This window comes from Syzygium oleosum, unplaced genomic scaffold (assembly GCF_021117445.2).
Source record: "Syzygium oleosum isolate NSW1041296 unplaced genomic scaffold, Sole_v2.1 Sole_v2.01, whole genome shotgun sequence".
In the NCBI taxonomy this organism is placed as follows: domain Eukaryota; kingdom Viridiplantae; phylum Streptophyta; class Magnoliopsida; order Myrtales; family Myrtaceae; genus Syzygium; species Syzygium oleosum.
In genome coordinates this window covers 28079631-28103886 of record NW_026607485.1, presented here as the reverse complement: position 1 = coordinate 28103886, position 24256 = coordinate 28079631, and the positions used below count along the sequence as shown (strand labels likewise).

General features: G+C 43.0%; 2 protein-coding genes across 2 annotated transcripts; both read right to left on the bottom strand.

The window, feature by feature from the left end:
- Positions 1–12400: 12400 nt before the first annotated feature.
- LOC115689965 (uncharacterized) lies at positions 12401–13104 on the bottom strand. The gene has a single exon (XM_030616179.2). The coding sequence runs from the start codon at positions 13025–13027 to the stop codon at positions 12605–12607; it is 423 nt and encodes a 140-aa protein (XP_030472039.2). The 5' UTR covers positions 13028–13104; the 3' UTR covers positions 12401–12604.
- Positions 13105–19445: 6341 nt separating this feature from the next.
- LOC115689952 (uncharacterized) lies at positions 19446–21868 on the bottom strand. Its single transcript, XM_030616161.2, has 2 exons — positions 21671–21868; positions 19446–20988 (listed from the first exon to the last, which is right to left on the bottom strand). The coding sequence occupies exons 1-2, from the start codon at positions 21749–21751 to the stop codon at positions 19891–19893; spliced, it is 1179 nt and encodes a 392-aa protein (XP_030472021.1). The 5' UTR covers positions 21752–21868; the 3' UTR covers positions 19446–19890.
- Positions 21869–24256: the final 2388 nt, after the last annotated feature.

The following is a 24256-nucleotide window of genomic DNA, read 5'->3' as shown; positions in this document are numbered from 1 at the left end:
ATTGGATGAGATTCAGCAAGCATTACAGTGCTAAAAACAAAAGCATTACTCAAAGTGATGGAGTAATGTGGTACCTATTTCGGCTCAGTGCATTCACGAGCGAAGTGGCCCAGTTTGCCACAATTGTAGCACATCATCTTGGCCTTGTCCTTCTTCCCGTCGCGCTTCTTGCGTCGGAAGGTCTTGGCTCTCTTGGGTGCTTGATCAGTCTCTTTCCCTTTGTTGTTGAATTTATCGTTCCTCTTGCGCTTAAAGCCCGAAGCTTTCTGCGAACCTGATTCAACAACATAAGCATGGGTAGAGAATTTTGCGACCTCTAGGCGCTCATCTTCTAATTCCAAATGACGCGCAATATCACCAAAAGTGACGATATTTTCATTGTGCGTCGTATTGATTTTCATGTGTTCCCAACTGTCAGGAAGAGACCTTATAACAGCCTGAACTTGCTGTTCATCAGTTAGGGAATGACCTGCCGACTTCAATTCACGTACCATGTTTGACATCTCCCGAAGATGCTGCCTCATTGTTAAATTTGGGCACTTCCGGTACGTGTCAAACTTGATGGTGAGCCTCCTCAACTTAGTGGCAGACGTACCCCAAACTTATCTTTCAATGCAACCCATATTGCTTGAGCTTTGTCATAACTTTCAAACTCACATATGAGATCATCTTACATACAGCTCAGCAACGTGATGCGAGCAATGCTATTTTTCTTTTTCCAAGCTTGAAAAGCTTCTTGATCTCTTTTGTGTTGAGCAGAAGTTCCATGCTCAGGTTCATCCATGGTGTGGTTGAGGGTTTCCAAAACCTCTTGTTCCTCAAGGATATATTGAACTTTTCGGTGCCAAATATCATAATTGTCACCGTTCAGCTTCTCACCCTTATTGAGGTCAGCCACAATGGTCTTGGATGCCGAAGCCATAATCACTATCTACTACACATTGACATAATAAACGCAGAATCAATACTAGCACATTTTCTACATAAACACACGTTTTAATTTGCAGCAAAGACAAACTAAATTAATGATAATTCAACAAAAGACACCAAAACGAAAGTTCACGATGTTCCCAATCAGCTTCGGCGTACGATTGTTCTACTATCATTAACTTGTTTAATTTGTGCAAATTTTAAGTTCTAGGTGAGAATTTCTTCTAATTCTACCAACCTACGAACTCCCACTAGACTAGATAATTCACAAAAAATATCTAAAACAATGATCACATCCTTTCTAGCAATCATATAGCATGGCATGATGTAAATCAACAAATAAAACATTCATGCAACAAATATAATCAACAGCGGAATTCATGACGTAAGGATCTCCAGCCATTGTTTTAATTCGCTCAAAATTAGGAAATTGCAAGCACGTCAAACCATATAAATATGCTGTTGACCGAATCAACAGGATCCTCCTATTTTGGTAGGAGAAAATTATAGGATATTCTCCTGATTTGGTGTTCTTTCCTTGTTCAATTGTTACTCGTATATTCCCGTAATTACGAAACAATTATGTACCTCTATCAATAAAAAGGCAGTCCCTCTCTCAAAGAATTTATAACAAAAGAAACTTTGAGAGAGGATTCCCAGAGACGTAGGCTTACTTAGCCGAACCTCATTAAATTGTGTTTGCGTTCTTTGTCTCTAAATTTATCATGGTATCGAGCGGGTTCAAGCCTAACTTTATTATTGTTTGTTTCGACGATTTTTTCTAGTTACCTTGTTGCTTTGTGTTGTCACCATGGGAGAACAGGATGCGGCAAGAAATTGCCGACGCAACTCCTTCTACCAAAGGTCTTAAAAGAATCTCACAACCAACGTCTCACGAACATGCTTCGAACGAAAGGAATTTTCTTCCTTGGTCACGAGCAAACCGTAGCTCTTTGAGGCCGTTCGAAACTCGCCACATCAATGGTAAAATCAAAGCTCCTCCGAGAAGATGATCCCGGATACGAAGAGTGGCTGGCCGGTGACAACTCTGTCATGTCCTGGATCTTCAACTCCATGGAGCCCCAAATCTACGAGATTTTTGCATACTCCAATTCATCAAGCACTATGGGATGCGTTGGTTGGAATGTATGGTCAACTCAAAATGCCTCTCGGATTTTTGAAATCCATCAAGAATTGGCAAGTTCAAGGCAAGAAGAGAATCAATCATTTACCTTACACCTCGGAAATTTCAAGAGGAGGTGGGACGAGCTCCGACAGTCACGCCCCGCCACTCAATCCGCTGCGATTATGTTCGCAGAGAGGAGGAAGATCGGATCTTTCAACACGGCTAGCCTTCGGCCGAATACGATAATCTTAGACGACATATCCTCATGAGCCCAATCTTGCCGTCCTCACCGAAGTCGTGCCACGATCCGGGGAGAGGAAACAAGGCGTCGAGTCATGAATCCAAGCCCGGCGACGTAAAAGCAAGCTGCTGAGATTTCGGCCCACAATGTCGTAACCAACAAATCGGCGGAGGCTGTCACTAGATTTGCCAAGGGAAAGACAAGAAAACCGGTCGTTTCCACTGCGAACACGTGATCGTGATGGTCACACCAAGGACCGATCTTGGGTTCTTCATCCTCACTTGCGGGTTGGTAGAGAGAAGGGGCCGAAGCAAAATTGGTTGCCCAAAATGATCCAATTAACCCGACGAATTCAAGGCCAAACTTGAAAGTCTTGCGAATCAATTTCAACAACTTTTGCGGGGCCAAGGGTCCAACATTAAGGCAATTGGATCAAGCTGGCTCATCTACGCTTGAATCAAGCCACATGGTTCAAACTTACTGTAAGGTGTTCTTGACTCGGTTCAAAAATCGGTTTGTTATAGACTCGGGTGCCACTTGACCATATGTGTAATTCGGATCAAATAATGGTTAAAGTTGTCTCCAATGATTATCCTCCTATTCTTGTTGCTAATGGAGCACGGGTCCCGACACAAGGAGCGGGAAAATTTAAGATGTTGTCTAAGAGTTCTATCGCTTTGATCGTACCGATTTATCTTCAAATTTATTATCCATTAGTAAGTGTACGAAAGAATGGAGCTGCAATGTCATTTTTTCGCTTCTAAGGTGTTACTTCGGGATTGCATCACCAAGAGGACGATTGGTGAAGGGAGGTTGCGAGAATGGACTCTATGTCATAGATCAATACCCCAAGGCATTGAGTGCAATCCAGAATGCTAAGAAGATGTCGGAACTATGGCATAGACGCATGGGTCATCCGTCGATCGATTTTACACACTCTTGATAGATCTTTATCTCATGATTCTAGTTCATGTGATTGTTGTCATTTCGCCAAACAACATAGACTTCCTTTTCCTAAGAGTACACATTTCTCTTCAAAATTATTTGATTTAATTCATTCGATGTGTGGAGTGCTCCCATTGAGTCTCGGGATGGCTATAGATATTTCATCTCTTTTATTGATGATAAGTCTCGCGCTACATGGTGTATCTGCTCAAAACCAAAAGTGAGGTTCTTATTGTTTTTCAGAATTTTGTGCTATGATACACAATCAATTTAAGACAAACATGAAAGTGTTGCGCACGGATAATGGGACGGAATACACCAATCAAGCATTTCAAGCTTATTTGCGCAACTTGGGTATTATTCATCAAACTTCCTGTGTTGGGACGCCCCAACAGAATGGCATAGCGAGAAAGGAAAAATCGTCATCTTCTAGAAGTTACTCGGGCCTTACTTTTTGGGGAATATGCCCAAAACATATTGGAGACGATTGTTCTCACCGGTTGCTATATTATTAATCGGCTCCCTAGCCGAGTGCTTGAATATAAGATTCCGGTAGAAATTTTATATGGGAAGAAGTTCAATGTCTCACATTTGAGGATTTTTGGCGTACATGCTATGTTCACTCGAACGATGGTAAACTCGATCCACGTGCTCGGAAGTGCGTGTTCGTTGGCTATTCTTTAGCTAAAAAGGGATACAAGTGTTACGAGCCCACCACAAAGCGCCTCTATATATCCCGTGATGTTCACTTTGATGAGACTAATATGTATTATTCGACAGGGAGCCAACTTCGGGGGAGTACACCAAACTCTCAACGGATTATGGAGAAGTTGCCCCTGTCCCTATTCTTTGCTTCACCTGCCCTCGTCCCTATTGCTTGCTTCACCTGTGGTACCCACGAATGTACCCACTTTAGAAACAAGGGATGGAGGACGATTAGAACATGACACCGAGCTACAACAAAATCTAGAGCCGATGGGTTGAAACTCACTCCGGGAAGAAATCATGACAGAAGAATTTTTAGGAGCATCTTCACCACCGGTTCGCCGATCTATGAGGATTTCTAGGCCCTCTGCTAGACTTCGAGATTTTACCACATATCACACGTCAAGTATCCCATCCAAGACTATGTCAATTATGACAAAATTTCGCATCAATTTTGGTGTTTCTTATCTACTCTTGAAAGTTTAAAAGAACCCAACAGTTATGAAGAAGCCAAACATCAATCAGTGTGGATTACAGCTATGAAGGAGGAACTCCAGGCGCTTGATAAAAATCACACTTGGGATGTGGTGCGATTACCTGATGGAAAGCGCTCTGTTGGTTGTCGTTGGATTTACAAGATTAAATACAATAGTGATGGCTCAGTCGAAAGGTATAAAGCTCGCCTTGTAGCTAAAGGCTACACCCAGACCTACGGCATTGACTACAAGGAGACATTTGCTCCAGTTGTGAAGATGAATACGGTTCGTGTTCTTATGTCCGTAAGATCAATTGTGGGTGGTCGCTTTGTCAAATGGACGTGAAAAACGCATTTCTTCATGGAGACCTTGAAGAAGAAGTGTATATGGATCTTCCCCGGTCATGCCTTGCAAAATGAAGAAAGGATGGTTTGCAAATTAAGGAAGTCCATCTACGGACTTAAACAGTCTCTCTCGAGCATGGTACGGCAAGCTCGGTGGTGCACTTACAAAGTTTGGGTTTGTACGAAGTATGGCCGACTCATCAATGTTTACCAAATCTGATGAGGGTGGTATTGTAATTTTACTCGTCTACGTTGATGATATTGTTATCACCGGAAGCAATAAATCTGGAATTGAGGCTCTCAAACAATATCTTCGTCGAGAATTTGATATCAAAGATCTTGGAAAACTAAGGTATTTCTTAGGAATTGAAGTAGCCAGCTCTCACAAGGGTTTGTTTCTGTCACAGAGAAAGTACATTCTGAACTTGTTAAAAGAAACAGGGAAAATGGGGGCCAAACCGGCAAATGTTCCTATGGATTACAATAGTAAGTTTGCCAGTGTCGCGACCAAAAATTTCTCTCGGGCTAATAGATTATTAAGTCTAAGCTTAACTCGAGCCCTCCCAAGCCCTACCAATTCGCAACTTAGGATTTAAGTTTTTAACATGCAAAAGTTTTCATGCTTGGAGTCGCCACTAATCTATTTGTGGTAGGTCGATTAGAAACCTAAATAAAACATAGGGAGATATGTTTTATTCCTACGAACCAGAGATTCTAAGCTCAGGGACTTGATTACGCTAGATCTAATCTAACGCCCTTTCGGTACCTTTACTTTTCAAAAAATGTTTATGCATGCGGTCTGGATTCATTTTAACTTAGTCACTAACATGTGAGGTGATCATGCGGGTGCGCAAACCACCAAAGTAACACTCAATAATCAATAAATTGCAAGATCGGGAGAATTACTTACCTCGAAGCAACGTAAGCATCTGCGTTGTTAGCTAGAAAATCACATCAACAATCCTAATATGATTTCTAATTAACAAGCAGTTCACTCAATATTTTTTTAGGATTTTCACTTATTTAAATGAAAGCTAACCTATATGTAATGACGTGCAAAAATTAACATGCGATTAATGCAGCCTAACATGCAAACTATATGTCATGCGACGACGTGACCTAATTCTAATGACGGAAAAATGATTTATTTTTGGTATTTTCAAATGAAATTCGGAATTAAAAATTACTCAAATTAACATGCAATCTATCCTAGAGAAAATGATTTGATATATCCTAAAGTGATTCTTTTTTTTGGGATTTTTATTAAAATTCGAAATTATTAAATATCCTAAGCGTGCAAATTTTCTAATTTAAATCCTAACTAACAAATTTTTAGATTTTCTTTATTTAAAAGGAAAACAATCAAACAAAAATACCAATCACATTCAAACAATCCACGCAATCCCAAGATTCTTCAAATTCGGATAAGGCAAAGAAATCAAACTAACGGTCATATCTATAGGGTTATAGATATCGACAGAAAGTTGATTGTTTAAATTTGGAAAGCAAATTAAATCTATTATCGTATCCAAGTGATTATGGACAAGATAACGATTTTCCGTATCGCCGCGTATCGTACCTTAGGGATAAGGTCGGATAGTCGTTCAGATACGTTGCCAAATTAGGAATGATTCCTAATTTTGGGTATTTTCAAATATTGCGGATATCACAAAATTACCCTAAGATATCTAGCTATCCACCAAAATATTCACGAAATATTCAAACACCCGAAAACTAGGAAATTAAATATTTAAGAGAAATATTCGGATAATCTTACCTAATTGGCGGATAATTCCAAATTTGAACTCGGATCGAACTCGGGCTTGCAGATCGGGACGGTGGCTAGTGGACCGGAAGCGGTAGCGATTCTCGGACGTGGATAGCGATGCACGACGGTAGTGCTCGGTCGTAAAGGGACAACCTACGGCGTGGACTTCTCGGACTACAACTTGTGGCTGCTCGTAGAGCGGTGGCGGGACTCACGGTTTGGGATGCTTGGTTCAAGATGCGTCTTAGAGCTCACCAACCTACGAAACGAAACGATGATAGCGGACAACCGAAAAAATGCAATGTCGTCACGTAATCAAGTGGCCAACATGCAGGCGAGACAAAGCAGGCCCAAGAGCAGCAATAGGTCGCCGTGGAGTAGCACCGGTGCAAACGGCGCGATGCAAGGACTCGGCGTTGCGGGTGAGAGCGTTATCGTCGTGGTGCTGCGGAAGGATCGGACGGGGAGCGTTGCCGGATCAACAACAGGGGAATAACCACGTCGTCGTCGAGGCAGGAAAAACGGCAACGCGATCGATAAACGTCGGCCGGGCTCACTGTTCGAGGCGTCCGGGATGCCCGCCGCGTCGAACGATGGTCGGGGCGTCGAGGAAAGCTGCAGAAAACGTCTGGAATTTGGGCAAAGGACGCGCTTGCCCAGGGAGGAGAAAGAGAGAAAGAACCAATTTTTCTTTGACCTTTGACCGTCCGGGCTCCCCAAAGCACTCTTTGGGGTTTACCGCATATGGAAGATGACCAGAAACTATCTCCCCTTTTGCGTTTTCTCCTTTGGCTTCTTCTGTGAGTGCGAACGTGGAGAGCTTTTGCTCTCCACCTTGACCCTCGTGAGTTGAGCCTTAGGCGAAAAGAACAAAAACCATATCTCTCTCTCTCGCTCCTTGCTCTTGCGTCTCACGATGTGGCCGAGTATGTAAGTGGTATCCCCCCTCCTTTTTGTGAACCCTTAATGAATATTTATAGGTAAAGTGTAGGGTTTTTTTTGCTTGCAATTATTTCCTACTTCGATTCAAAGAAGATATTGCAATATATGATATTATCAAATCAATTTGTTCAATTTAAATCACGGTAATATCCAAACTAATATTTTTCAACTCGACATTTTCCAATGAAAATTTCTGCTCTTACAATGTTCATGGGCTTGGCCAAGAAATTTTTTTTTGAACACGGGCTTAGTCCAATTTCATTAAGTTCAGAGCCGTTCACTCGAGTCCATTCACCGCCGGTCCGGTAAATATCCAAACTATATGGGCCTATTAATGAAATGCTCCTAATATCTATATGCAATTTAACGAATATTTTTGCTAGGTGTCGGGATCGACTCCTAATTTTCCTATGCAATATGTACCTAAATGGATCGCCAAAATTTAGGTGTCAACAGCCGCTGATAATACTCCCATGCAAAACATTGGAGCATTTCAACGTCTCATAGGCAAGTTGATTTACTTGACTATTACTCGACCAGATATTACTTACGTAGTTAGCTATGTAAGTCAATTCATGCAAAATCCGACTCAAGGGCACATGGATTTGGTTGATCGATTGCTGAGGTACTTGAAAACTACACCAGGAAGGGGTATTTTAATGAAGAACAATGGGCATACAGATATTGTCGGGTATGCGAGATGCTGATTGGGCGGGAAGCCCCAATGACAGGAAGTCTACTACGGGCTTTTGCACCTTCGTAGGAGGTAATATTGTTACTTGGAAAAGTAAGAAGCAAAATGTCGTTGCTCGTTCAAGTGCTTGAGCGGAATATCGAGCAATGGCTACTACTACTAGTGAGATAGTTTGGCTGCACCTTCTCCTCCAGGAATTAGGGTGCAAACCAAGAACGTCACCTACGAAGCTGTTTTGTGATAATCAAGCTGCTGCTCATATCGCCTCAAATCCCGTGTTCCATGAAAGAACAAAACACATTGAGGTAGACTGCCATTTTGTACGGGAAAAGGTTCAGGATAACACCATTGAAACTCCCTATGTTCGAAGTGAAGATCAGTTGGCCGATATTTTCACCAAAGCCCTTGCTAAAGGACCATTTCAGGACATGGTGAACAAGTTGACCTCTGATGATATCTTCGGTCCAACTTGAGGGGGAGTGTTGACCGAATCGACAGGATCCTCCTATTTTGGTAGGAGAAAATTATAGGATATTCTCCTGATTTGGTGTTCTTTCCTTGTTCAATTGTTACTCTGTATATTCCCTGTAATTCTGGAAACAATTATGTACCTCTATCAATAAAAAGGCAGTCCCTCTCTCAAAGAATTTATAACAAAAGAAACTTTGAGAGAGGATTCCCAAGGACGTAGGCTTACTTAGCCGAACCTCGTTAAATTGTGTTTGCGTTCTTTGTCTCTAAATTTATCATATGCCATCAATGAATCATGCTCTACAAAATCTTTATGTGGTCATTTACATGTTAGCCAGCTTCTGTATTTCCAAAACCATAGGGAAATACAAGTAAAGTGCAATAATACCCCAAAAATACACGTATTTAGGGTTCCGTATGCATTTTCATACCTTTAAAAGCTTCAAACATATACAATAAATATACCAAAATGTAGAGAATTTCAATACGAACACAACGGTACCAACCACAGCCCGATTGGAGCTCCCACGCGCCCACACGCACCGCTTAAGTGCGCGGCACGTGTGGCGCACGCGCCTGCCCTATACGAGCTTCTGAGCCGGTTCGACCGGTTTGACCGTTGACCGGTTCGACCGTTGACCGGTCCGACCGGTTGACTGTTGACCGGTCATGGGTCGGGTCGTGGTCGGGTCACCGTCCGGGTCGGGTCTCCAATTCGTGTCGGGTCGGGTCGCCGGTCGGGTCGGGTCAGGTCGCCGGAGGTCATCGGCCGGCGAGATGACGTCATCAATGACGTCAGCGTGTCGTTACCGACAGTTTTGCTGACGTCATCGATGACGTCAGCATGCGCCGTTTGGCCGACGCGCGAGTGCCATTCACGCGCTGGCAGGGCCAGCGCCTTGGGCGCGTGGCTCCCACGCGCTGCGGCTTCTGGCCGCGCGTGTGGGCGCGTGGCTCCCACGCGCTGCGGCTTCTGGCCGCGCGTGTGGGCGCGTCCGGCGTCTTCCGGCGGCGCTCGACACACCGTTCTGCTCGTCTCGGCGAGTTCTTCAATTTTATAAAATAAAAATTAATTTTCACCGTAAAGAATTTTCCGAAAATCATCCGAACAGAACGGTCGCCCGTAACCTTTCAAACCCGTTCTTCGTTTCAATTCATGTTCGACGATTCATCTTGCAATTCCCGAGTAATGAACATGCAGACAGTATGAAGTTCATCATCATGATCTCCATATCAAACAGCAAGCGGAAAAAATCAACTGGAAAACAAGGCAGAGATCATAACCAAGGCTCTGATACCAATGTTGGAAGCGAGTTTCGGGAGAATCGACTAACCTAGTTCGATGCACTCCAAATAAATTTTCCATGACTGTACGTTGAATCACCAGCAAACGATGAACGAATTTACTACACGTTGGTCCGAATACAATCACAAGGAAAGTATTCTCGTTCCACAGCGTTAATGCCAATTGTCTTCTCAAAGTAGATACTGAATCCTAAATATGTCGAGAGAGAGAGAGTTATGAATTTCACTCTTGTTCATCATCTGAGGAAGTTATCTTAACTTCCCTTAAGAAACTCTTCTCGCACCACTTCAAATGGTGTCCCTTGGATACACACATCATGGGCGGACCGACGAAATATAACAGTCACGAACCGTGATTCTCTCATATCTTTATAAGTGGAGCTTAATGTCGTTAAGGTGAAGAGAGAGTAATGTATAGAGAATAATACAACTGGTTCGTGCGAGTGGCATCAGAGCGATTTGTGCTAAGAGTTCTAGGTTAGAATGAATATACCCCTTAGAAGCTTTGAAGGCGGGATTGGCCACCTGTGCATAAACTGGTCGAAAGCTAATGCCGCTCTCTTGACGAGGTCATGACAGGTCGAAACCAGTTGTTGTGCCTAAAATGTTTTGCGTATCTAACTTGAGGGACTGGATACCCGAACTAAGCTAGGCATAGTACAATATGATACGAGGATGCGATTCATTGTACTATTTTTAGGAACAATTATAGAAAGGAGACCGGACTGGGGTCTTCTCGATTCGCTAGGCGCCACACGTGCTATTCCGCTGCCAAGGAACTGCCGGCCCGTAATGAATGCATATAGAGACAGTATACAGGCAAGGGTCGCGACCATCGCCACAATAGCAGCCGACGGTGGCGACAACACCTCTCACAGACGACCCAACAAGCCTCACTCATACGACCTCTGCCTAGATTCATGTCCTCAACGAAGACCAAAATATGAGCTGCAAAAATCAAGAGAAAAACTCCAGCAGGAATTGCACACGGATCTTCAAGTCCGTCCATCTACATGAGATTCAGTTTTTTTTTCTTGACTTGATCTCCAAAATCACCTTCCATCCTCAATTTGCTCTTTCTTTTACCATCAACAATATTAACCTATCCACCCATGGGTAGCTCAGTTGGTTATGACGTATTTGGGATTATGTGGTTAGGCACACTGGTCACAGGTTCGATTCCCCAACTGAGCACTTGTGATTTAAGTGGGGGGCCATGGCGGTGGGTTGCTGTGCTAGTCTCCCCCGAGGAATAGTCGAGGTGCACGCAAGCTGGCCCGGACACCTCGGTTACAAAAAAAAAAAAACAATATTAACCTTACTCTCCAACTTCATTTCCATATTCAGCCATAAGAATCACATTAAAAAAAAAAACAGCCGACGATAATAAACATACTTGACCTCAAAATCTACTTTCAAATTCAAGTACTTTTGATGCTCGCAGATACAAGGAACAAAGAAGAAATAAATGAATGCAACTTTCCCAAATTATGAACTGCTCAACTGACCATAGTTAACTACCCCCCCTCAAAGGACCCATTTTTTGGCCAAAAATAAAAAAGGGGCGGCTCAATCATTGGCTGCCGTGCTGATTCGCCCGAGACTGGCCACGGATGACGGCCCCTCGCCGGTATATCCACATCAGTAATCAATCTAGTTTTTTTTTTATCAGAACGTAATCAATCTAGTTAGTAATGTTGTGATGTTGACATGGTCTACAACGTTAGTAATTTCATTCTTTGTACGTTACGAAAGGACCAACATTGAAAAAATAAAAATAAAAATTTCTAAGAACATTTTGCAAAAATTCAGCATACTCTTGGTGCTTTTGTCCCTTATTTTTACTATTGTCGTATAATTTCTAATATATATTTCTAAGAACTTTTGGGTGATTTCAGGCGTTTTAGCTTGAACTTCCAAACAAATGAAACTTTTAGAAAGTTCAATTTTTTTTCTAATTAAGGGTGCATTTATTTCATGGAAAACGAATGATTTGAAAAATATTTTACTAAAAATAATTGATCGTCTTGTTTACCAAATTGAACGAACGAAAAAAAAAATTGTCATTGTCCACAAAAATGTTTAAACATAAATTGATATCGATAATGAAATATTTTTCATTGGCTAATTATTTCAAACGATAGAAACGATCATTTTTTAGAAAATATTTTTCAAATCATTCACTTTTCACGAAACAAACAGAATCTAAACTAGTTGATGTTTTCATTAAAAAAAACAGCTCTGGGCAAAAAACTGTTGTAATTTCGTTGCCAAGCTAAGGCGGGAATTACGCCGCCCATGGAACACCTATAGCGACGAAAAACTACGGCAATGATCCGTCGCCGTCGATCATTTCAAAAAAGAATGAAGCTGAAATCTGTGTTAAGCAATATGGCGACAACCTTGACCACCTATTAAAGTGAGGCGGGTCGACTAATCCAGGACGCACGTGAACGATAACACACAAGGTACAGATTTATTGAGACAATCCAAGTCTGAAACATATGACTCTGTACGTATTATGTTTTCATCAGTGTGTGTTCAACAGAAGCAAAGCATCCTGATGAAGTATATGACACAGTCCCTTGAATCAAAACCAAGCCCAACATAATGTTGATGGCAGTTATTTACATAGCGTATGATGACCAGGGCATGTTTCAGCCACTCTTCTTGGACAGCCACCTGCTCATGTTGAACTTCTTGTGCTCTATCTGGATGAATTGGTCGGCTTCTTCGTTGATGTTCTCGTCCACAAACTTGCTGCCCACGTCTTCCTTCACGGCATGCGCCGGAGCATACTCGTAAACCTCGTACTCTACGGCACGGACCCTACGAGCCTCCGTCCTATCGGTGTTGCCATATTGACCGTCGTAGGTATGACGATGGTTTGCATAGTATGGATAGCTGTCGTACAAGATCGCTTCCGTGTCGGCGCGCTGGACTTGGTAATCACGGGTTTCGTCCATGTGGTGGTGGTGGTGATGGTGCCTGGCATGATGAGGGGACTGGACTCGGTAATCACGTACTTCGTCCCTGTTATGGTGGTGCCTAAAATGATTAGGGGTGCTTGAAAACGACATTGTTGCTTTCTAGGTGGGGCTTGGCACAGAAGCTAAGGAAAACTGTTTTTAAGTTATCTGTACTGCCTTCATTTTCATCTGCGGTATTTATAGGCCAATTTGAAGCATAAGATCATAAGGCTCCAATTGAATGGACTAAGACGAATTCGATTCGGGGATTAGGCCACGATGAGATGCTAAAGAGGACCACGTTTCTTTAAGCTTGGCGAAAAAAGAAGAATCTCTTGAAAAGCACTTTGGCAACTTTATTCTTCTGATGGAATCCTTTGAAAATGCTGTTCTAATAAAGACTACAAACGGATAACCTTGTGCGACTTTTTTGTATATGCTCGTTGCGTGTAGGGCCGATAAATGGGTGGATTGGGTCGAGTTTGCGTAATGGTCCTACCCAAATTGACTCATTTAACTCGTTTTGATCCATTTATATACAATACAAATTTAGTGATTCATACCTGATCTGACCCATCTACTAAAATACTTCCATATTTAATTCAACCTATGAAAATCCGTATTAACCTAGTTAACTCACTTTAAGCTCTTCACTTGTATATGTTATACGGATAAAATCGTTATTTCAATGATAAGATGATAAAGAATTGGTTTTCAACATTGTATGGAATTTTCAATTTTTGTATTGATTCACCGTGAAAAATAAGAGAATGTTAATACTTGGTAGTGAATTTATAAAATTACAGCAATAGATAGCATGGAGGAATTGAAATTTTAATTAAATGGAATGTAAGATATTGAAGAAAATGATTTATGCTGACCCTAGATTACAATGACAAGAACTAAGATTAGAATATAACTTAAAAATAACAATGCCAAATGCAACCAAGAAAATATATACTCTAATAACTAACGGACGAAATTTACACGATTAATAAAAATAAAAAAATAATGAGGAAAAAAAGAAGCCGTCTTGATATATTTAATAAGGGTAAAGCCACGCCCATCTTGCAAGCCCACCAAGACTTCTCTAAACTTAGAATAATCCGATAAATCAATTATTTTCTCATAGAAGATCAAAAAAGAGTCACAAATATGAGTTGGGTTTTGGCAAACTGTGAACCCATTTAACACTCGTATATTTTTTGTTGTGTCATTCTAAACCGGTTTATAATCTATTTATTGAATATAGCAAACTCATATAAAGACTCAACCCATTAAATGTAAGTTAAGAAATGGGCCTATGACCCATGCTGACAAGTTTAGTTGCGCGATCCATTCGCCATGGAATCAAATCTTTAAAGAATCTAAACACTTTTTGAATTTTACGACGGGAGCTTAGATATTTGTTTCAGGCTCGTGTGTTTTGACTAGTGTGAACATAAAGTCCCGGAATTCGGAAAGGTGGAGGTTCGAGCCGCGATGAAACCGCCGCGCCTCCGGATGCGAGCGGCTTATTCGTAGCCAAAACTTAGGGAGAAATCACGTCCTCCCATTGAATATTCAAGAGCATCAAATTCCTCGAGAAAAAAGCTGAGATCTTTTAATAACAGTTCATAGCTTGAATGGAAGGAGAACTAACAACAAAGTTCGAAATGACAAGCGTTTTGATACCATTTCATTATTAAAAAGAGAGGTGGGAATGAAAGTATGGCTAAAGCTTGCACGTATTTGCCTAAACAGGGTCGATCATGAGCTAGCTTTACCCATTGAAGTTGTTTTTTTATTGGCACTACTAACATTTTCTATTGAGAGGATATAAATTTATGAACGATGAATTTCACATTTTAAATGTGGAGTGTCTTGTAAATTGAGATTCATTCGAAATTATGATTGCTGGCCCATCAAAAATAGTTTTAAAAGTTTGCTACTTGAGTGGGTATAATCTACATGAGTATATTTTTCCTAAAGTAAGGAACATTGCTTTCCTCTATGTATAAAAACTACATCAATTCATGCACCGATACAATGCATGTCAATAGTTTAGCAATACCTTAAATAACTTAAGAAATTTGATAGTCTTAGGTTTTTTTTTCCCAAAGTATATTGATTTGCGATTAAACAATCCTATGGTACATCAATTCTATGCTAGCTCGGGCACGACATGACTTGACCCTACAAGATCCTGTTATGAGCACGTCTATTTGCTACCGGGCTAATGCTCGACCCAAGCTTATGGACCCTAATGGGCGGACCCGAGCTTGAATCTCTTTTGACGGCCGAGTCCATTGCTTGGGCCCATGTGGACTAGGGCCACATGGGCCTACAAAAATAAAATAAAATGGGCCTCAAAGGGCCGAGGCCGAGCGGCTAACCGGCTAGCTGCATGACAAAAACAAATCCAAGTATTTTTATTAAGGGTTAATATCACGAAAAATCCCAAACTTATATACCTATGACAAATTTACTCCAAACTAATTTTTTGACCACCAAAAACCCCAAACAAGTATACTCGTAACAAATTTACCCCAAACTAGATTTTTGACCACCAAAAACCCCAAACCGGTACACTTGTAACAAATTTACCTTTCGTTAGTTTCCATTGAATTGGATTAATACAATGAAAAATCACAAACTAGTACACCTGTGAACCGGTACACCCGTCAACTATCATGTGTCATCAAACTCGGCAATTTGATGGTAAAATTTCACGAAAACTAACGGAGAGTAAATTTGTCACAAGTGTACCAGTTTAGAGTTTTTGGTGGTCAAAAAATTAATTTGGGGTAAATTTATCACGAGTATACCAATTTGGGATTTTTTCGTGATATCAACTCTTTTATTAATTAGAGGTCTCTCCTATCGTTTTTACCTTCATTCCTCTCTCACGAATTCTAAAAAATTTCTGACTTTCTAACAAATTCCCACTTTGTATCCACGATTCCCTTCGCTATTTCGATCTTGAAATAGGCCACAACCGCTACCAAACTCACTTCCCAGATGGCGAGCCGGTACCTCTAGGCTAACTATGGCACTTTGATTCTTTCACTACCTTGGCGGAAGTGGAGTGGAGTAGAGTAGAGTAGAGGAAGATCTGCCGGAACCTCTCTTTGTGCCCGCCACACCAGAGCAACATCAAAATTCCGTGACAGCAACAATGATACGCAACGGCCAGGGCACCAATGGGCCACCACCCCTTCTCGAGGCGACGTCGACACCCCATTCCTCGGCGAAACCCTACCCTTAACACCAACGACCGGCGAAACCCCAAATAAAGCCGCACAGAGTTCTCAGCGATGGACGTCCACTATTCCGAAGACATTCAAAATCGAGGTCTTCCCCTATGGTACGAAGTTGACGGTGTGCCAATTTGAGGGTGGGACGGGCCACCTGACGAGGCACCAAAGCAAGCACGCTTTGAGGGTGGGACAGGCCACCTGACGAGGTACCAAAGCAGGCACGCTCCAGTATTAGGGCTTGGGGGGAAGCTCAACTCGTGCAACGAGCTATACCGGCAGCACTTCCAAGTACGACTGGATGAGGAACACATGACTACGTGCACGTTATACACTCGCCGTCGAGCAGCCCCTTGGCTTCGGGGAATATCCAAGGTTTGTGCGGTACATGTAAGGCGCATCGCAACTGCATGTTAGGCCCCGTCCCACCATCGACAAACACGGGGAACTGCAGGGGATTTTACTAAGATAAAAGAGCGGAATGGGTGCATCTCCTCTCCGCACGTAATTTTCAAGTCGTATCATCTTCGGATTTGAGGACAAGTCAAATCAATTTCGCATAGTTTTGTGCTACGAGCCACAGGATCGGGCAAAATTAAAGTTGCACCATCGAACTATGTCGTCTAAAAGGTTGCCATATCCGCATAATCGGACAATGCTTATGCGAAAATGACTTTTGCATATCAGACAAGGTCTTTTCCATTAACTTGGACAATACCAGTGGGAACAAACCCGTCACTAGCACCTTGATTGGATTCGAGATTCAAGATGAATTGGCTCGGAGCTTTGCTTGCCTAATTTTATGAAAATTTGGGCCTTGTTGAATCGGCGGATGTACAGTAATCTTGGCCCAAGTGAGGAGCTGGCTAGACAATTTGCATGGCACGTATGCTGCCCGATACGGTTCGAGGAACTACGCTCCATGGACGGAGATGCCATCATCATCGAGCAAGCTACGCTCCATGGACCAGTTCGGCACTGACTAGACCGCCACATCAGCGATTTTCGGCCAAAATCGGCCGGAATGATTAAATTGGCAAATCGTTAAAAAATCGAGAGCCAAATGGACAAATTATCAAAAGATCTAGAACTAAATTAACGAATTGTTAAAAGGTTTAAAACTAAATTGTCACGTTCGTCTGCGAGAGATGAGAGCGGAAGTGATTTGTTAATTGGGTGGAGAATTTGTCTCACTTCACATCCAATTGTCATTTTCTCCTCTCCCCATCTCCTCCAAACAAAATGCCTTTGACTTTACAACGTGGTTGTCTAGTTGATGACGAAACATCCTCAACTCGTTAATTGCAACGACGAAACCTAAAAAGATCTGTCATAAGCAGCGTGTCCCACCAACCACTATGGACTAATTGTCTAACGTCTATGTCCCTTGTACAACATTGCGTGTTCCAAGGGGGAAAAATGAGAAGAAAGAATGATTTCATTTGCGTCTGTTTTGAAATCATCGACGCCATTTGTCTGGCCAGCTTAGTTCGTCATCGCCTAAAAACAGTAACAGATGCTATCTCGTTACAAGAAATGGAAATGGAAAGAAGAAAATGAAGATGAAAATCAAGAGGAGAAGATGCTCCTTCACTTATTACCATGTGAGCTCAGACATATGTGGAAAAATGTTAATAATCGATGCTGTATGACAATCAATCAGAAGTCAATAATGCACGACAACTCCAAGCAAGCCCATTATTTTGATGTAGATCGCGTCTATCGCGTTAACATAAGTTCCCATTTATTTGGATTTCTTCCAATCAATGAGTCAATCATGGGTTTCCAATTGATGAGAGCCTTTAATTAAATTCATATTTTCAATTTGCCCTCTTAAGAAGCTAACATATCAACATACAATGAATAGTTTTTCTTTTCTTTTTTATAATCGAGTGGCATAGGGAAAAAGACCTAGCTACCTTGGAGGTCCCTGAAACACTCTACAAGTCTCATAAACCAATTAAGTCTAAATATTTGGCATATAGGTCTTATACAAGTTTCCCTAACCCAAATCAGTTCACATGTAATTAAATGTTGTTGGTTAACATGATGGACGCGACATGGAGGGCTTTTGGGAGAGAGAGAGAGAGAGAGAGAGAGAGAGAGAGAGGAGGCCAGTTGGATGTTGTTGATTGTTTTGGCTTGAAGCCATGGAACTTAGGGTAGAAGTAGGACAAAGTGAACCTAATTTGATAACAGAAGTAGGCCAAGGTCAAAGAGACAAGAAAGGAGTGAATAACTATGCCTTCACCAAATGCTTCATGGAACTTGGGGTAGGAGTAGGACCAAGTGACCTTAATTTGATAATAGAAGTAGGCCAAGGTCAAAGAGACAAGCAAGGAGTGAATAACTATGCCTTCCCTTTATGCCAGCTTCTCCTGCCAGAGAGGCAAGCCTGGTCCTTCCTCATCTCCAGTTAGACAGAACATGATAAAAGTTGACCCACGCTATAGACAGCATATTCGGTTGTCATGATAGGCAAAAGCCAAAATATCTTATCACATTCATCAATTGGAGAACATGTCCTAACAAAGAAACCTGAGACTATCAGCACTAATCAAGCAGGCTGTCGCGTTGAATAATCTGATACCATTAGACTTTTTTTAACCTATCGGCAGACAGAAGATGCATCAGGAGAACCCATTGCTAATGTGAGATTCATTGCTCTTTTTTTCGGCATCAATCGACCATAAGCTTGTGTTAGACCAGCAAATCCTTATGTCATGGTAATAGTTGACAACCAAATTCAGAACCAAAAACCAAGTCAAGGGCATCTCACATTGGGAAACACTGAAACCCGTTCAACTAACCCTAAAGATCCTCGGGCCAAACTCAAGAGGGCCAGCATTGCACAAAACACTACCAGCTGATATTTTAAAGGCAATGCAAGGCTGTTTGCTATGTTTTTTGGGCATGTCGCCTTGAATATGCAACTCTGCATAAAGAAAGACCCTGAGAAGGACTTCTACATGAATGTGCAACTGATGGCAAATTGCTGAACTAACAGTCACAAGCAATTCCCAACCTTGGAAAACATACCTGTAGAAATCACATTTTGCTGAACTCATCGGTCGCCTCCTATGAAATGCATAGCGACAAAAGACCAAATTATTCTGAAGCCTGTCTCTATAGCGCTGATAATGGCGAAATGTATCAACAAATCCTTTTCCACGTGATCGAAGAGAAAGTCTAAATTAACACTCATAGCACAGACGTGTGCTCGACAATAACTGGTAATAAACTTCTCCAGGAAAAAAGGAGATAGAGCAACATTCAGAACAAATGAGCCGGGGGAAAGCAATGGCGTTAGCTCTATGAACACTAGATAAATAATGGCAATCAGATGGTACAAATGAAATTCGTCAAGACGGACATTTACGCATAAATTTGTCTCAAAACAGAAGCAATATCAGTTGGTATACAAGGCAAAACATGTGATACCAACGCCTAAGTAAAAATACAATCGCCAACAAGTTTCATCAATTCCCACCATGGCTAACAAGCCCTCCTCCCAGCAACCATTACTCCTCCAACTCCGGAAAAAGATTATGTACAAAGCCTCACCTAAATGTCCAAGATGGTCTCAAAAATCCCGGAACAATGATATCTCAGCTGGACATCCAGAGCAGCTACATCAGCGACATGCCATGACGATGAACTCGTCCAGTGAACTCCTGATGAGGAGTCAATAAAGCTGTGCCTGAAGCCTTCATAGAGCTCACACGCAGTATGAAAATGTCAGCCACTTTCTCTCTGGCAATTTCCCGGCAAAAGAAATTTGTACTTGTCGGCATTTTCCAGGAGATATGAAGGAAGGTGAACGGCCGAGAAGGAATGCGGAACAGGTCCCATCTTCCCAATGATCTCCTTGAACGTGTACTCCTCTGGAAGCATATCGAAAAGATCAGCCCCCTTGCATATCACTCTCTGAACTCTCTTCGGGTTCAAAAAGTGGGGGAACCTCACTCTATCGAAGTGGCTGTAGGCCTTCATCTTGAATATGAACTCGGAGATGTGGCGGAAGCAAAAGCTGCAATGCCACCCAGCATCTGCCAAGATGTCATCCGTCTGACGATAGTGCGCATATTTCGTCTTGCCAGATTGATACCTATGCACCGACGCTCTCCAGCTATTATTATCAACTAGGAATTCGAACGAATAGAGATAATTCTTAAGCCGAAGATGCAGAATAGGCGGGATCTCATCGCACCACCGCAAGAGATTGATAGTGTGTCTGCTCGGAATCTCATCCACGTCCGACATTATCAACAAATCATCATCAGTTATGCCAGCAAGCTTAAGGAGCCGATCCAACATGACTCTTTGATAAGCTTCCTCGACGAATGGGTTCTCCCCCTTCTTAAATCTCCCTGCGATATTACCGTAAGTCAATCGAGGCTCCACAAATTTGAACTGATCTTTGTTGGCGGAAAAAACCAGAGGTTTTGGGAATCCAGTGAAGGTTGAATTCGATTCGAGGAGAACAAACTGTGTTATATAAGGGTACAGCTCTTTCCACCTAATAGTGAGGAGGTCCAGCTCATTGCTGAACAACACAGCATCATAGACGCGTCTCGGGAACTCCCGAATCCCCCAACCGTGGAGCTTGCAGAGGTTCTCCATGGACACGTTCTCGTGGTAGTAATGCGGTATGTCGTTGAACGGTTTGGGCGGCGACTCCCATAACGGCCGCAGGAAGTACGAAATCTTCTGCCCATGTATATAGATACCGAGAATACATGTCGGGATAAGAATGAACAGCAGCAAGAGCGTCTTCAAATCCAAGCCTCGCAGCATGCAACGCAGTCTCGACAAGCTCAAAGCTCGATCTGAGTCCTGCAAAATTAGAATTCACACATACCCTTTTAGAACCCAATTCAATGGCAACTAACAAAGACCCAAAAAAAAAAAAAAAAAAAAAGGTAAACCAAGAACCATGGATACAACAAAAAGCTTAGCTAATGCCCAGCGTCAACAAGAAACCAGAATCCACAAGATGCAGAAACACACAAGATTGGGCTTTCAAATGTCAGCCAATTAATTTTAACAAAAAAGCTCCAAGCTTTCCTTTCTTTCCAGTCCAAAAAAACCTAGCACACACTTTTCCACCTTCTATGGATGCTTATAAAAATAAAAAAAAAGCCGTATGCTTTCTCAAAGATCATGTCTAATCCCTGATCTGCCGATGCTTCACAGATCAGTGTCTCCTCACCCATCTACTTTAGGGCTCACAAATCAAACAGAAAAAAAACACGACAATGAGAAGCGAAATCACACGGCCGAAACCACAAGGTCTCTGTTCTTCGCCCCACAGGGATGCATCGGCGAAAGCGTAGGAAACCAACCCACATTTTCGCCGCGGGCGAGGAACAGACGGACCCGACCATTCAACTGACGAATCGAAACACCAAGACGAGATCCGAAACGAAGCCCCCGCACGGGACAGAAAAAAAAGAAAGAACAACAGATCGACATCGGCATCGACAAAAGGGTCCGAGCGAGGGTCGCGGAGTTTTACCTGGCCACAGATGTCGGCGCAAATATCATCGCTCTTCTTGTTGCAGTAATGCCCACCAGTCTCGCTCATCATCCACCACATTTTCTTGCCCTCCTCAGATTTCTCTCCTTCCCTCACACGGGAAAAACACAAGGGACGATGGACAGCGATCTGCCCCACGTCTCTCGATCTCGACAGATCCCGGGGGCTTTTTACCCAAATGCCCCCGCACCCCCCCACCTTCGCGATCCACCGGACGGCAAAAGGAACCAGAGAACTCAAGCAGGCTCCAACCCTCCCCCAAAGCAAAGCCTCGCTCCGATCTCGGCAGGCAGCTCTCCAAAGTTCGCGACTTTGAGGCGCGAACACCAAGCCCAAGAGCTCCTCCTTCGAGGGTAGCAGCCAAAAAGAAAACTTGCGGCCTGTGGGTGCCTCTCCTCCTCCTTCAGCCGGATGCAGAACCGAGAGGGGAGAGAGAAGAGAAGGTGGGAAGCTCGCACGCAGGGACGAATGGAAAGAATGAAAAGAATAAAAGAATATGACGACGACGATGATGAAGAAGAACAACAAGGAGATGGGGGGGGAGAGAGGAGATGAAGGAGAATCTGATGGGAACGAGAGAGAGAAAAAAGCTGTGGCCTCCCTGTTGATTGGGTGGCAGTTGGAAAGATCACTCCCTCCTCCCTCCACGATGCGTCCCAACTTTCTCTCTCTACTATAGTTTCTCTCTCTTAAAAAAAAACAAAAGGGCCCTTCTTCGCGACCCACACACAAAAGGCAGAGGAGCAGGAGAAGAGAAGAGAGCCGTTTTCGCCTTGGTGTCGTAACCCCACGGCTTTTTCTCCCTTATATCAAGAACCGAGGAAAGTAGAGGAAAGCTTCCACCCCCCGAGATTCCCCCACGATCCGTCGATGGCCGCACTGGGGCGGGGGGCGGGAATTTACGATGGAGGCCACGCGGGAGCCGCGAAGGAACCGCGTGTCGGGCAGCCGACGGGCCAGCGGGGTGCGAGGGTACTTTGGTCATTGCACCTCCCGCTTATCGATCGTTGCTGTGTATTTTTTTTTTTTTTTTCGTCTTTTTGGTAATAATTTGGGTGGGGGGTCCCGACGCGTCTTGTGACTGGGGCTCGAGGACAGACTGGGTCGCGTTTCGCTTGACGCCGTCGTTGCGAATGGAAGAGAGAGAGAAAGAAGAGAGAGAGAGAGAGAGAGAGAGAGTTGTATTACGTGCCACGTCCCACTTGATTATTCGACCCCCAGGAAAACGAAGTCCCAATGATTAATCGATCACATGGCGAGTAATATCTTGAACAGTGCACCTAAGTTAGGCGGCAAATCCGTCGAATTAGCCGAATTGAAAAGTTCCGATGTCCCGGTTCGCCGAAGAAAGCGGAACAACAACAGAAAAGAAAGAATTTGTGGAAAATAGTCGAGAAGAGCACGGACCCCTTTTTCAGGCCCTTATAGACTCGAAACGAGCACGGTTTATTAACCGAACCGAACTATCTGAAAACTGGAAAGGCTGCGAGATCCGGCGTTCGATCCCGAATGAACCAGACTTTCTTAGAATTAAAAGGTCTTCCTCTGGTGAGCTATGGCGCTCGGCTCGTGTTGCAGACCTTTCGGGAGTCCCGATAGGATAGAAATGAACGCGATTTATAAGTAAATTGGAAGCTCCTCCAGATCAAGCACTCGACTCACTAGGAGCCGAATTTTCTTAGAATTTGAAGCTCTTTCGTTAGTGAACTATGGCCCAGAACTTATATGCACAGGATGGATTCGGCTTCCGAAAAGAAGAGGGGGGAAAAACCACTCTGCCGTTCAAAAGTTTTAATGATCCGTATCGTAAAAGAAAATAAAAAAATGGAATCCCGATGAAAAATAATCAAAAGTGTGATTTTAATTGATTCTACGGACAAATATCACAATCTCTCTGAAACATTCAGGGCCCATCTGTTATGCGGAACATCAATGATCGCTTGTATTTCTTACGAAAATGAATGAACGGAAAATGTTTTTATCGTCCACGAAAACATGTAGACATAAATTTTTATAGATAATGAAATTATTTTTTGATTAACTAATTATTTCGAGCGATAAAATCCGATCATTATCATCCACTTTCCGCCGACCTAAAAATCATTCGATCAGTCGTCTCGCAAAGTTTCTTGCATTTTCATTAAATTTACCAAGCCAAATTTGATTTTTAGTCGCTAAAAATGTGGAGAGGTCGTGCGAATTTCGTCAGATTCAACGGTTAACAAAAGCTTCGCTTCACATTCCAAGAAACGAAGGGAAGGGGAAGGAAGAATTTCTTCGGTGGCGACGTGGACGGGCGTGATCTCGACAACTCTAGGGCGGTTGGTCCGACGGCGACACGCGTGCCGCTTTGGTCCGTCGTGTCGGGGAGGACACGTGGCCGATGCTTTGCGGGGCGATTGGGCGGAGGGCCGACATTTTTTCTCCGCCGTGGTGGTGGCGGTGGTGGTGGGGGCGGTGGGCCCCCGACCGCGGCATTTATAGGGAAGAGGCCCAGTAATCACCCACCTGTCAGACCGCGCAAAATTCCAAAAAAAACGACGTCGTTAAACTAATGAATCAAAC